This window comes from Platalea leucorodia (genome assembly GCF_965183815.1).
Source record: "Platalea leucorodia genome assembly, chromosome: 2".
NCBI lineage: Eukaryota > Metazoa > Chordata > Aves > Pelecaniformes > Threskiornithidae > Platalea > Platalea leucorodia.
The window spans coordinates 98504635-98517668 of record NC_138824.1 but is presented as its reverse complement, the minus strand read 5'-3'; the positions used below and the strand labels follow the sequence as shown (position 1 = coordinate 98517668).

Sequence of the window (13034 nt, the reverse complement as noted above, 5' to 3'; positions counted from 1 at the left end):
TTCTCCATTCATGTCTGCGTAGTTAACAAGTTAGGAAGAAATCTGGTAAAAACAGTTGTCAAAATGGAAATGAAAGTAGTTCTTTTTTGTAGCTGATTTCAACTTAGCCTATTAACCTCAGTAGCGCACTATTAATCATCAACTTCTGTATATTCACTCACATTTTATTAGCCACATGCTGTAGGCACTCTTCACAAAGCAACACTTCTGTTCCCCTACCATATGACGGTTCTATTTTTTTCTAGTCTAAGAATAAGTTCACATCATTTATCAGAACAAAGTGGCAGGCGATTTTGATTCCTTTAAATTCCAGACTCATGATGCTGCAATTAGGTCATGTAAAGTACACCATAAAATCTAGCTCACTAGAATGCAAAGCAAGAATTTCAAGAGTGCAAAAGGAGCAAATCAAGGAAAACTATCACATCTCCCATCCGCACACAACATGGGAATATTCTGTTACAGGAGTAGCACTTCTATGATTTTTTTTTTTTTCATTAGTTATGCAAGTTAGAATCAGGTGATTTTTCTGATTTTACTATCAACTCATGGACCAAGTACTAACTGGGTGCATTCATGCATGTATTTAAATGCAAAACTAAATGGTCAAGATACATCAAAATGTATTATAACTTAAGTCATTTCCTGATTGTTGTTGAACAATTTATTTGCATTAACTTCATGTTTTAAATGTGTTTTCCATAACTGAAATGACTAAATATAATGCATTGCTCATGTCAAGGTATATGTTGCCAAGCAAAAAAAAAAAAAAAAAAAAAAGAAAAACAAAAAGAAAAACAAGATTTAACATTCAATACAGAACTTACCTGCTCTATCAAGCCAAAGCAGCTATCTCTTTCCTCATCAGAAGACTCCAGTTGTTCAATGTTATTCCGTGTTCGGTAATTGGAGTATTTCCGTCTATGCAGTCTACGCTTAGATTGTATTAATGAAGACTCAGAGTCACTCTAATTTACATAGGAAGCGAAAAAAAGAAGTTACATAAAAGTATGTATGTGGCGAACTTTTATGGGGGTGAAAGGGTGGCTAAAAGCACTGCTGAATGTAAAAACTGAAATAGCCTGATCATGTCAAAACTCCTTTTCACAAGAAATAATTTTCCTGTAAACCAATACTTTTAAATTTGCTGTTCCCAACTTAAGATTTAGTAGTTGTTCTAAGAAATTGCTCTTTGTAAACTACTGTGACATGTCCATTCACATTACCTGATAAATATATTTACAGAACCAAGACATTAACTGCCTACAACGCGCAATTCTGAGAATCCTCAACTCCCCCCAGTTGAGGGGATCATGCACTAGAACTCTTGCGTCAAATTGTTTTGTACTGCAAGACACAGTGAACTAGGCCACTGTCTTATAAAAACAGTACAATAACCAATTTTTCCTCTTACTGATCTCTTCCAAAAAATAGATAACGAAACAAATCATTCAAAATGGGGCAAGTCTGAAAAAGTTGCCCCATACACAAAACATTGTCATCTAAAGTAAAATGACAAGGGCATAGCAATATAGGTTATAGTTCTTCAAATACAGGACCTTGAACATTCCCACTTACTCCTCAGTGCTTTAGCATGGACCTACAACAGCTGTCTTTGAAACTGTAACTGCAGTAAAACTGGAATGGCCTGAAACCTAGCCTGCCTTTAAAAATTACTACCAAATACCTTAGATGGAAGGAGACAAGACTGAAAGAAAAAAGAATTCTGCATATTCATAAAAATAAATCAAACCTTGTCCTGCAATAAGTAGAAGCTGAATCAGCAGGAACCTTTGAAGACCATAGAAATGTCTGCTTTCATTTTTTAAACCATGACTTGTCCCTGGGCACAGAATGCCTATTTTCCTAGAAGCTGCTGCATACCTTTTCCAATGACTCGAATGACTTTTTCTTCTCTGTTGCATAAAGATCTCTCTCTTCTTCCCCTTTTGCAATTCGATATTCTTCCTGCTTCCTACAAGAAAGTAATGAAAATCTAATTCTACATCTGTTTTGACAATGCTGAGAAGTTAAATGGTCCGTTCTCTTTAAAGGATCTATCTAAAAACCCTAACATCTAATTCCATTACATTATTAATTTCAGATGTTATTATTGCTCAAACACCTGTAACATATGTCCTTTCATTTCCAGATAAAGAAGATGGGCATTAAGAAAGTCTTCCTTGCAAATATCAGAATATAATAAACTTTTTCAACACAATTTTCAATACACATTTTTCCCTTCGCAATTGTTCTACCTCCCAACACTGGGAAAGCTTTTTAAAAAACTTCAGAGATGTGGCAGCACATATGGCTGTACCACTAAAAAGAAATATTTAGCTATTGATATTAATTCTCCTTTTCACAGATGCATACTGATAGTACTTTTGAAAGCAGCTAACTGTTTTAGCATTTCAAGTGCTCAGTGCTGCTTCTCTGGTCATAACACATCACCTTCACAAAGTCTCACAAAAGCACAATCTCTCTGAACTCTTTCACGTAAATGAATTTAACCTATATCCCTTTATTTTGGAAAAAGCAAGAAACTAGGTAATCTGGCTGCCCTTTAAGATGACTTAGAATATCGAAATACGGGAGAATCTTTCTCTATTAAGCGAGAGAAACTTCCATTTATTTTTGTTGAATGGACTTTACAATCAAAAGTTTTTAAGCACAGCTGACCATAACACTGAACTATTTCAATGTGTACCACACGTGTTTTAGCTTAGGTCTAATAGCACTAGATTTAGAAAAAACATGATGCATTCTCTCTAGTCATATCTGCAGCCCAGTAAGCTGTCTACAGACCTGAGTAAGCTTGGTGGTATTTCTGGTACAACAACTCTTCGTCTCCAAGCCTGAAGGTCTCGCTCAGTAGCCATCTGACTTCGTGGAGCGTTCTGATGCATCTGACGCACACCTTCAACTTGCCCACTACGTCGCAGACCAATATTGGGAGGAGACTGGATGTCGAAACTTGGTCTTCTGAAAGCTAAAATATACAAACAAAAACATTTTTTCCAGACTACACAGAATTAGAACCTTGTTTCTTCTTACTACAAGATAAAAAATTAACACTTTACTTATTCTTATCTCCGTGACCGTAAGTATATGACTAGTTATCACCTTCAGGAAATTACCTGTCTTGTAGAAAACACAGTGAGATTATACATATACTTTTAAAATGGTTATTTCTACTACTATTTTAATATAGTGAAAGGAAGTATAATGTGACAGAGGTGTTTTTCTGAACTATTTCAGGCAGCTCTGAGGCTAGTGAGGTTCTAAAAAGCACTTTTCCTGGACCTGAGCTTACGTAATTAAAACTACAAGGACACAGATCAGAAGAGTGTCTGGTTTAAATCTGTAAAGAAGGGAGAGGGGAAACCAGTTTGAATAATCGTAAATACTTATTTTGCAAACTTCAGAGGAGAATAAATGTAGCTCCTATAAATGTTATTTGAGTACTCTACAAATATTATTAAATATGTAGCACTCTACAAGAAATACAATTAATGCTCTTTAAAAGGAAAAGCGAAACGCTTTGGGTTTTAATTTAATCACAGGAGTAGCAGTGTTTTAATGACTAAAAAGATCTTAACCAGATATCACTATGTTAAGGGAATCTTAGTCCCCCAAACAACATTAAAGTTAAAACCTGTTTGAAATATTTCACACAGGGTTAATAAAAATGAAGATAGAACAATTACCTAAGAATTTATCAGCAAGTACTAACCTCTCCTAGGTGTTCCTTCCCCATTTTGTGGACCACTTGAAGCAGATTCTTGATCAGCTCCAGTTCTTTGATCTTGTTGTAGTTGTAATTGTCTAATCATGCCATCAAGAATGCTGGGCTCCAAGCCTTGTTCATCCTGATCAACTGTCTGTTGGCCTATAACTTGTTCAACCACTTCTCCATCACCTTGCAAGTGTAATACAAATAAAATGAATGGGTTCATTTAACTGACTACAGCAAATGATTTAATCTCATTGTTCACATCACAGTGAGACATGTTCTACAACTAAACACAATGAAAACAGCTCTTGAAATGATTCCAATTGCTTATTCTGAATGAGACCTTTACAAAGTCTACAACTCAAACGCAGTTTGTGCATGTCACTGCCCGCACAGAAGAAAAGAATTAAGACATCCATTTGAACAACTGATTTTTTTTTTTTTTTGCTTGTTTACAATTCTATTCACTGTGGGACCTTTCAGCACCTTTAGTGAACATAAATACATAACAGCATGTGAGAAAACAAAGGTATTTTTAAATCACCTATGTCATATCTACTCTGTTCCGATTCAGAATTACTACAGTAACTAACTTCTGGATGTAGGTCTTACTTGTTGCTACATATCCAAGTTGAGGAATCAAATGTTCATCTGCACAGTTCTCTCTTCCTGGCACCAATCTTTGATATTTTGTTGGATGAGGGTTTCCATCCACATCTACTAAGAAGGGAGGGGGCATGAGATGAGGAGCCTGTTGAGTCTGCTCATCTAGGACATAATTGTTAGAGTCTCGAATAAGTGGCCGGTAGTCAGTGTGGAAGAACATCTGATCAGGAATCTAAAAAGAAACGAAGTTTTTATGTTACCAATTTGAAAAAAAGAATATGCTAAAGAACGGAGAAGAATAAGTGACACTAAAATATCTAAAATCTCCTTAAAGCTAAAAGAAAGGGCAAGTTCCTGATAAGAAGAGTTATGCATAGCTACAATTAACCTGTACGGGTGTTGCAGTACTCTCATTTTTGATAGTGCTTTTGCAGGCAACAAAATGCTTTTAGAAAACAACAAACTGAGGTAACTGAAAGCAGAAGCACTGTTTTACACTTAAAATTAAAAATATTTTACATCTCATGCTACTTTTTTCCCCACATAATTAGAAAAGTTTTCTTGGTTTTCATGCAAGGAAATCGTTGTCTAAAGTTCAGCGTAAGCTCTCAAAGTAAAGTTTTTTTAATCATGCAATGTCCACCAGAAATTTTTTCTGCAACTGCAACAGTCTGTTAAATCCATGCAGCTGAAGGAAAACAGTTACACAAGTATTAGATCACAGTCAGAATCTTTGCTCCTAGCAACGATGAGCAAGATGAAGAGAATAACTTTCAATTTCAGCTAAGAATGTAGAGCAAGAAAAAAAATAATTCTTTAAAATGACGAACATGGAATTACCATGGCAACTTTAAAAAAATTGAGGGGGAAGTGAAGAAAAGTATAGGCCAGAACTGCACTTTTGAGAGCTATTTCAAAAAAACAGAAACACATGTGTTCATCAAAACAAAAAGTAAACAGGCTGATAGATTCAAAAAAGCAAAACATTTATCCCGTGCACATTTTTCTAACATTTCAAAATTCACAGCGTTTGATTAAAATAAGCAATAGGAAATATTCATCCAACTACTACAGTGAATTTGGGTTTGAGTAAGGAAAGGCCTAAAGAACTGCAAGTTCTAATAATTGAAATTAACCTGCAAATTTTTCTTAACATACAGTCTGCTTTTTGTTAATTAGGTAGTGGTGCAACAAAATTTGTGATACATTCCAATCTTTAAACATTAAGCTATTTTCAGAAATTAGAAATGAAAGTAATTTTGAGGCTCAACAAATAACATGCAAATTAGCTGGCTGGAAGATGAAAATGTATTCCAGAAAAGTTCCTGGAAGCTACTCCCAAGGGAACGTTAAGACACTGGTTGTTTCTGCTGTGCCAGGACCATACCTACAAGAGAACAGGTTCCTTGATGTCTGAGAGTTATATTTAGAGCCCGTACCCATACAAAACTCTTTTTTATATATGATATTTTAGAGGAACGAATGTAACTAATCTAATTTCAGTTAGAATCTTGAATAAACAGTTCTAATAAAAAGCTGAACTTACCTTTTCATAAGACCGGCTACAGCCAAAACCAAATATCAATAGATGCCCATGAGAATCTGTACATGCAAAATGCTGACCATCTGGTGAAAATTTACAGTCAAAAACAGCACCGTGTCCTTGGCCTTCAATCTAGATTGAAGGAAAAAAAACTCGAGACTATTTGACCAATTTTTTTTTTGAGCTAACAATAATGCAGCATCAAAAATTAATTACTCTATCAAAAGCAGTCACGCACCTCTTAAATACCCCCATTAAAGCACAAATAACCTCGTAACTTCAGTTTATTTCTTTTCCCCTTGACTTGTGAATTTAAGTCCTGAATCATACAATTTTAAAAAATGCACTCAATTTTAAAAGATGCACTAAAGGGTATGGAAACTTACTGTTAAGGGAGGGAGGAAAAAACGCTTTTTGAGTCTTTTTAGCTGTTACTATACTGCTTAAAAGTAAGCTGCAGACAATATATACTGATTTTGTTAAACCACTTTCAAGAAAAGCTCAGGGAATCTTAAAGCTAAAGAAAAAAAAAATCACTTCGCTATTGACTGTAACCAGAAAAAAAATTAGATTAAAAAATTAATATGAACATTGGATCATAACTTAAGTCTCAGAGAAAATAACCTATTTTAAGTGTTAATCATGAGCTGTCAAATGGAGTGAATGTCATGGGAGCTCTCAAGAAGAACTGTGCCAATCCACTAATGCTTATGGTAATATTATCATTTTTGAGACAGTTGAGAATACAAGTATTTGTCCATAAGACTCTTGAAATGATGGTCTAAAACAGGACCTTTCAGTCTTTTAGATGGCACCTCATCTCAATTAAAGAAAATAGTGACCACTAATCAGGTTCAAGAAGATCTTTATTACTAAAGAGTGGAAAAGCCCTGGTGTTAACTGTTCATAACACCTCACAGCCTGAAAAGTCCTCATCAACAGGTGAAGGCTGAAGAGCTCAGACACTGACTGTGAAGAAAGTAAAGTCCTGCTCTGCTCCCCCATACCTCACATTCCTCACACCCAACTGCAAATTCTCACAATTCATCTTCCTTGTCTCAGAAGCTTATCAAGACCTCCCTGACTAAATTCAACTCGGAAGCTCTACAGAAAAGCAGCAGTGGAAGGAAGTGGGGAGCACTTTTGCAGAAGGTCAGTGACCTGACTCAGCTGAGTAAAGAGTCCAGTGAGAGGCACCTGATTCAAGGTAGAGAATGGAAGTAGACAGCTGGGAACAGACAATGGAGGCAATCCCAGCCCTCCTTTTCTGCCACGTTAAACTGTTAAAACTGGCTCCTGGTCACTTTGTACCTACCATTACAATAACCAAGAAATTCAAAGGTAAAAGCTCTAGAGAAAAAAACCGAACTCATAAATTCTGTTGGTTTTGGTTTTCTTGGTGGGTTTTGGTTGTTTGTTTTCTGTTTGTTGGTTTTGGTTTTGTTTTGTTTTGTTTTTTTTCTTCTTCTTCCCCAAAAGGTGCAGGGGGTGTCCGTGACAATTCCTTAAACTAGTATGTGAACACACTGCTGTGTGTTGAAAAAAAATGGAGTTTAAAAAGGTCTTACCATGTTAAAATAATGCTTTGTTTTCGTGCCTTTGGTAATGTCCCATATAAAGATGTTGCCATCATGACCTGCAGACAGCATTATCCTGGAATCAAAAGGATGGGTCTCCAAGACAAATACTTCATCCGCATGCCCCTAGAAATCAAAATTGCACATCACGTGCAAACAAGAGGGCATAAATCCACATCAATAGGACATTTACAGTAGAGTCTAAAGCACTGTACTACCCTCTCCTGACACTCATACTTTTGGAAAATTAGACCCCTACAAGCTGTCTCCAAAAATATATGGACTTCTACAAATTCCACAGTGTATCTATCTGGACTGCTACCTGTGGCACATAAGCAGGGGAAAACCGCAGGCAGCCAGAAAAACATCATCGTTCTAAATTTAGTCATTTTCTAGATTCATGCAAGAACTCTAGGAATCTGGAGCTTTTGCCAAAGGACAGTGAGCTATTCAACGGGCAAGTATGTTACTGCACAGCAACTTTTACTTATTCCACAGGAGAGGCAAGCTCAACAAAGCAGCTAGGAAAAGGATTGTTCAAATGCAGGAGGAAGCAGCTAGTTTTGGTTAAAAATATCGAAGAAACACTACACTTGCTTTATCATTCATACAGAGCTTTCAAGACAAATCAGATCTAATTATGAACTCAGCATGAACATGTCATTGCAGGAAGACCATCTACTTCAAAAAGCAAGTAAAATTACATACCACCAAGTCATGAAGCAATTGCCCTGTACAGGAATTCCAAACTTTGAGCAGATGATTATTCACAGCCGTAACGACATAGTTATCATTTTGGTTCCAAGCTATCATGGTTACTTTAGGCTTCATAAATTTGTCTTCTTCTGAACACATGTCACTATTTTAGAGAGTTGAACAGGCATAAGATATTTTTAATTAGCCCATTACAATCTCAAAGTACAGAAAAAGAACCTGTTTTCCCATGTTAATAATCAGGGAAGGGAAGGGAAGTTAAGAATTAAATTTGTTTAGAAACTTTTGTCCCTAAATTTCATTCTTTTTGAAGCAATCAACTATAAAGCAAATCTGGATTTCTAGCATACTTATTTCATAGGACATGATAACCTCTTTCCCATTTGAGATGCAAGGCAAAAGGCTTTCCTTTTTCATGGAGTCTTGTTTCTTCTACAATTAGAGTCCTAACATAATCCCTTTAAAAATTTGGACTTTTTACAGTCAAGAGCTTTCCAACTAACTCTGTTTCAGAAACTAACCTCTATGTTAACTAAGAATTTTTTTTTGATTCCCAGCATAAATATATTAAAGATAATAATTAGTATTAACCTCTATTTCCTCATCTCTCTCCCCAAAATACATTTATAGGATACTGTAACACTCCCTCTCAGCATCTTAGTCAACTGAAGGAACAAGCTTTCTTTGAAACATACCTTCACACAGTATTATCTATATTCCATGTCAACTAGTAGCCTCTCTTACAAAGACTCTCTCTCAGTTATACACAACTACAATTGTACATATTAACCCAGAAAGATGCCACAGTCAAATCTCAACTATTAATACCTCCTCCTTTTTTTAAGTAAAACCACTTTTTTTTTTCCATGGCTGCATTACAAGAAGAGCTTGCAATCACCCTCCAATCAACTAGTATACCCAAGATGTGTTTTTTGTGTTTGTGTCCCCCCCCGCCCCATTTAATCACCTACAAATTCAATTCTGCTTAGTGCCTATAAAAGTTGACTGAGCATTCTGTACTACTGTAAATCATCCACCCTTCAGGTTTATCCAATGCCATGTAATATCCTGATCTTCATCTGTAATGACACTATTCAAACTGTGTGCCACCAGCATATTTCATTAATACACTTTTAAAAACTACAAAAAAAAAAAAAAAATCAATGAAAATAGTCAGCAAGATCAGTCCTTGATGAAACCCACCTATTACCTGTCATGACCTCTCCTGGAAAAAGGTTATCATCTACCTTATTTTTACTAATCTAGAAAATGTTTCTCCTGTGACCTGTCAGGTGTCTGACTGAAATCTAGATAGAGAAGATATATCACACTTCCTGTCAACTTTTTTCTTTAACAAAGGAAATGTAATTAATTTGGCACAGTGTACATTTGAAAGCTATATAAATATTTATGCATTTATTCAAGCACAGACTAAAATTTAGCAAGTTATTACATCACCAGAACACTCATTTCACCCCCCCAAAGACCACACCACTTGATCACAATATTGCTAAGGCTTGCTCTAGTTTGACTGTAAGTAAGTGTGCTTGATAAGTTATTCAAGCTTTCTGACCTCACACAACAGATAAAAAGACTACACTTCACCTACCCTGGTAATCGATCAGACATATCCAACAAAATACTCCTCCATTCTGCTTGCTCAAAACGCCAGATTCGAGCTGTTCCATCTCTACTGCCACTTATGAACCTTGAAGAAGTAGTTTTAAAAGACAGTTAATGCATCTTCAAAAGAATTTGCTTTAAAGTATGTTCAGAGTTACACACCACCACAATTTAAAACATTACAATGAAAGACTGATAGAAGTGAAATCTTCAATTTGTGTGCAAGAGAATTCTTTACTGTTACCTGGCCATTAACTTTCTTTCCAGAAGCCCAGGAAAGAGAGTTTTCCTGAACTGAAAAACTCAACAAAGCTGTCAAAACATGTAGAACAGAGAAGCAAGTTCCAAAGTTAAACTTAATTCACACCTTCATCCTCGACTCCTTCTCAATTACAATACTTTAATGAAGTATTTTAAGTAATCCATTCTGAATTTGTAGAGTATCAGATACTGAAGTAGAGGCAAGAACACATCAGCACAGGCAAACCTGAGATGTTCCCACCCACAACTGTGCACAAAAGACAAGACCACCAGTGGTTTACTTTAAGATACCAAAGTGTAAACCATGGCAGTTCAGGGTTCCATTTCATGAACTATCAATGCAGCAGAATGGAAATTCCTGAACAGAGGAACTGAAACATTTTAAGACATCCAAAGATAGTCTCCCTAGTCCATGAATCACAACCCTGAGAAAGACAGTTGACATACCTCCCACAGAAAAAAAGTTTGCGTGCTAGGTATATCATGATTGTGCTCTAATTTGCTATGATTCATTTTAATAATAATTATATAACTTAAACATCTTCCATAGAAAGTGTCACCAAGCAAAAGAGCAGAAGTTTTGTGTTTGGTTTGGGGTTTGGGTTTTTTTTTTGGTACTGCCTTGAAAAGTAATCCATGCAAGTAACATGGATGGACCAGTGCAACATGATGGCCCCGGAGACAAGTATAACTGCAAAAAAACACACCTAAAAAGGAAGACAACTACAACTTCCAAACTGAAGGCAGATTATTAGCATTCTTAGTCACAGTTATCTGGCTTTTGAGAAAAAAAAAAAAAAAGAAAATAAAGCTGCAACTTATGGTTGCAGATTTAAGTCTACCCTGAAGGCTAAAATCCACTGACTAATTAGTGAAAGGCCAATCAGAGATCAATTTTGACTCCATGCTGTACCGGAAGTATGGGTGAAGTTTTACAAACGGAATTTACACAATGCTTCCCCCCCCCGCCAAATCAGCTGTAAAATTCACTTCCTTAAAAAAAATAATAGAAGGCTAGAAAGAAGTTAAAAGGATTAAAATTTATTTTAGACCATTTGCATTGCACTTTCCTATTTCCTGTTTTGATCCAATACTTCCTGAAACTGAAAGGAAAGGAGGGGGAAGAGGAGGTTTATGAAGCCACGAATATATCAGGTATCTTAAAAAGTGGTAACATTCCTCCAGGTAAATAAAAACCCAGCCAGTCCAAACACATTGTCTAACAAAGATTAATAGCATGCTGAGACAGACAGCTGAAACTTAACTATGCTCTCCTGGATTAGTCCAAATTTCCCCTTTGAGTTCTAAATAAGTAGAATTTCTTACTGGAAACCTCCAGGTGAGAACAAGAATACATTCTTAATTCCAAAATAATGTATTGTTTGTTCACATTTGAGCATCTTTCAACATACCTATCACCACTGTTAGAAAACTGAATGCTGTCAACTTTGTCCTGTAAGAAAAAGTACAGTTTGTTAGAAATTACATTTTTAAACGGGAAATATGGTTTTGACAAATCTGAGCTTAGTAAAATCTGAAACAATGAAAAAAATGCATATTGTATAATTTCTAAGAGTTTTAACTGCAAGATGAACCAAGTCCAACAAATACTTACCAGAATTCACTAACCGTTAATGCATTTAAAATGCAAGTTTTTAAAAATGTCCCCATTAGATATGAAGGATTGACGGATGAAATAACTGTCCATTAATAACTTGGCAGCCAATTAACTTATACTTGAATGTATATTTCCAATATCCTAAGCCAACTACAATGAAGAGCAATCCATTGTTCCCACTCCTACTCACACATCCCTTAAAGAAATATACAATTAGTTATTCATTTTTATCACAATAAAAACTACAAGAAAAGTAGATAGCACACTCAGATCAGTTTATCTTCAGAGCTGGAAGTCTTCTCTACATACAAAATACGTATTGATCCAGCCTTATCACTATAACATCAATGGTTAAAGTTAGATTCAGTATTGGAGAAAATATATCAAGGCAAACAAAACGAAGATGATGATGAGTGTTTTAAGAGCTGCCCTTGAACAAGCTTTAAGGGTTCAACTAAATCTAAATTCTCTGCAGTAAAACTACAGATTCTTTGTGCATCAAGTGCTGAAAAAAAAAAAAAGACTCAACCTTCAGCACACAAATGTAAGCCAAGTTTCCCTTAGACTCCTTAGAATCCAGTAAACTAAGATACACGAATAAAAAATAACAGTATTTTATCTAAGAAGTTCTTTTCCTAACAGGTATCAGTTTTATCAAGAAAGCAAGTAAAGACAGACAGCACAGATTACATAAAGCACATGGGGAAACAACGCTAAATGAGCAAGCTGACTCACTACTTAGGAAGTATAAAGTAGCTTGCACAGCCACTGAAGACATGAATAAAGGTCAAGATGAATGGAAGTAAAATTCTGGAAACTCAATCCCATTTAAAGATTTAACACAAAAGGTATCAAATGATAAATAACTTGAGTAATGAAAACCACATTCTCAGCCTAACTACTTCCTGTATACAGCATGCAATACGCGGGTGGCTGGGCACACTTGCAGAGGGAAGCAACCGAGCAAACCACACATTTTAAAATTAGAGAAATGTATGACATCCAGCTGAAAAGACAGAATTCTAAATATCATCTTGATACATTCCAGCCTTTAAAATGGTCAAGTCACATTGAGATGACTGGCTGAAATTCTGCATAAGTTCTAAAAATATTCAGTAAAAGAACATTGCTACAAACCCACTAACGACACTAACTTGTAACTTCAATACCGCTTGAAGCGACTAATTATTAGATTTAATAATCTTACTTACAGCATGACTTTCCAATTCAGCTATTTTCTCAGGTGTTTCAGAGCCAAAAAAATACATCCTGATGACATGGTCAGTGCTGCCAGTTGCTAAAAACATACCACCTGTAAAAATCAAGCAATAATTAAGCTACTGTATAAGAAATTAA

At 35.7% G+C, this 13034-nt stretch overlaps 1 protein-coding gene across 6 annotated transcripts in view; it reads right to left on the bottom strand.

The window, feature by feature from the left end:
- BRWD1 (bromodomain and WD repeat domain containing 1) overlaps positions 1–13034 on the bottom strand; it is a 63148-nt gene that overhangs the window by 35952 nt on the left and 14162 nt on the right. For all 6 annotated transcript variants that reach the window (XM_082338014.1, XM_082338015.1, XM_082338016.1 and 3 more), the window contains 11 exons: positions 12890–12990; positions 11473–11513; positions 9786–9884; positions 8171–8321; positions 7454–7588; positions 5889–6017; positions 4349–4574; positions 3737–3922; positions 2809–2992; positions 1885–1975; positions 828–968 (listed from right to left, as the gene is read on the bottom strand). In XM_082338014.1, coding sequence (XP_082194140.1) covers positions 828–968; positions 1885–1975; positions 2809–2992; positions 3737–3922; positions 4349–4574; positions 5889–6017; positions 7454–7588; positions 8171–8321; positions 9786–9884; positions 11473–11513; positions 12890–12990 — 1484 coding nt within the window. The remainder of the gene's footprint in view (positions 1–827; positions 969–1884; positions 1976–2808; positions 2993–3736; positions 3923–4348; positions 4575–5888; positions 6018–7453; positions 7589–8170; positions 8322–9785; positions 9885–11472; positions 11514–12889; positions 12991–13034) is intronic.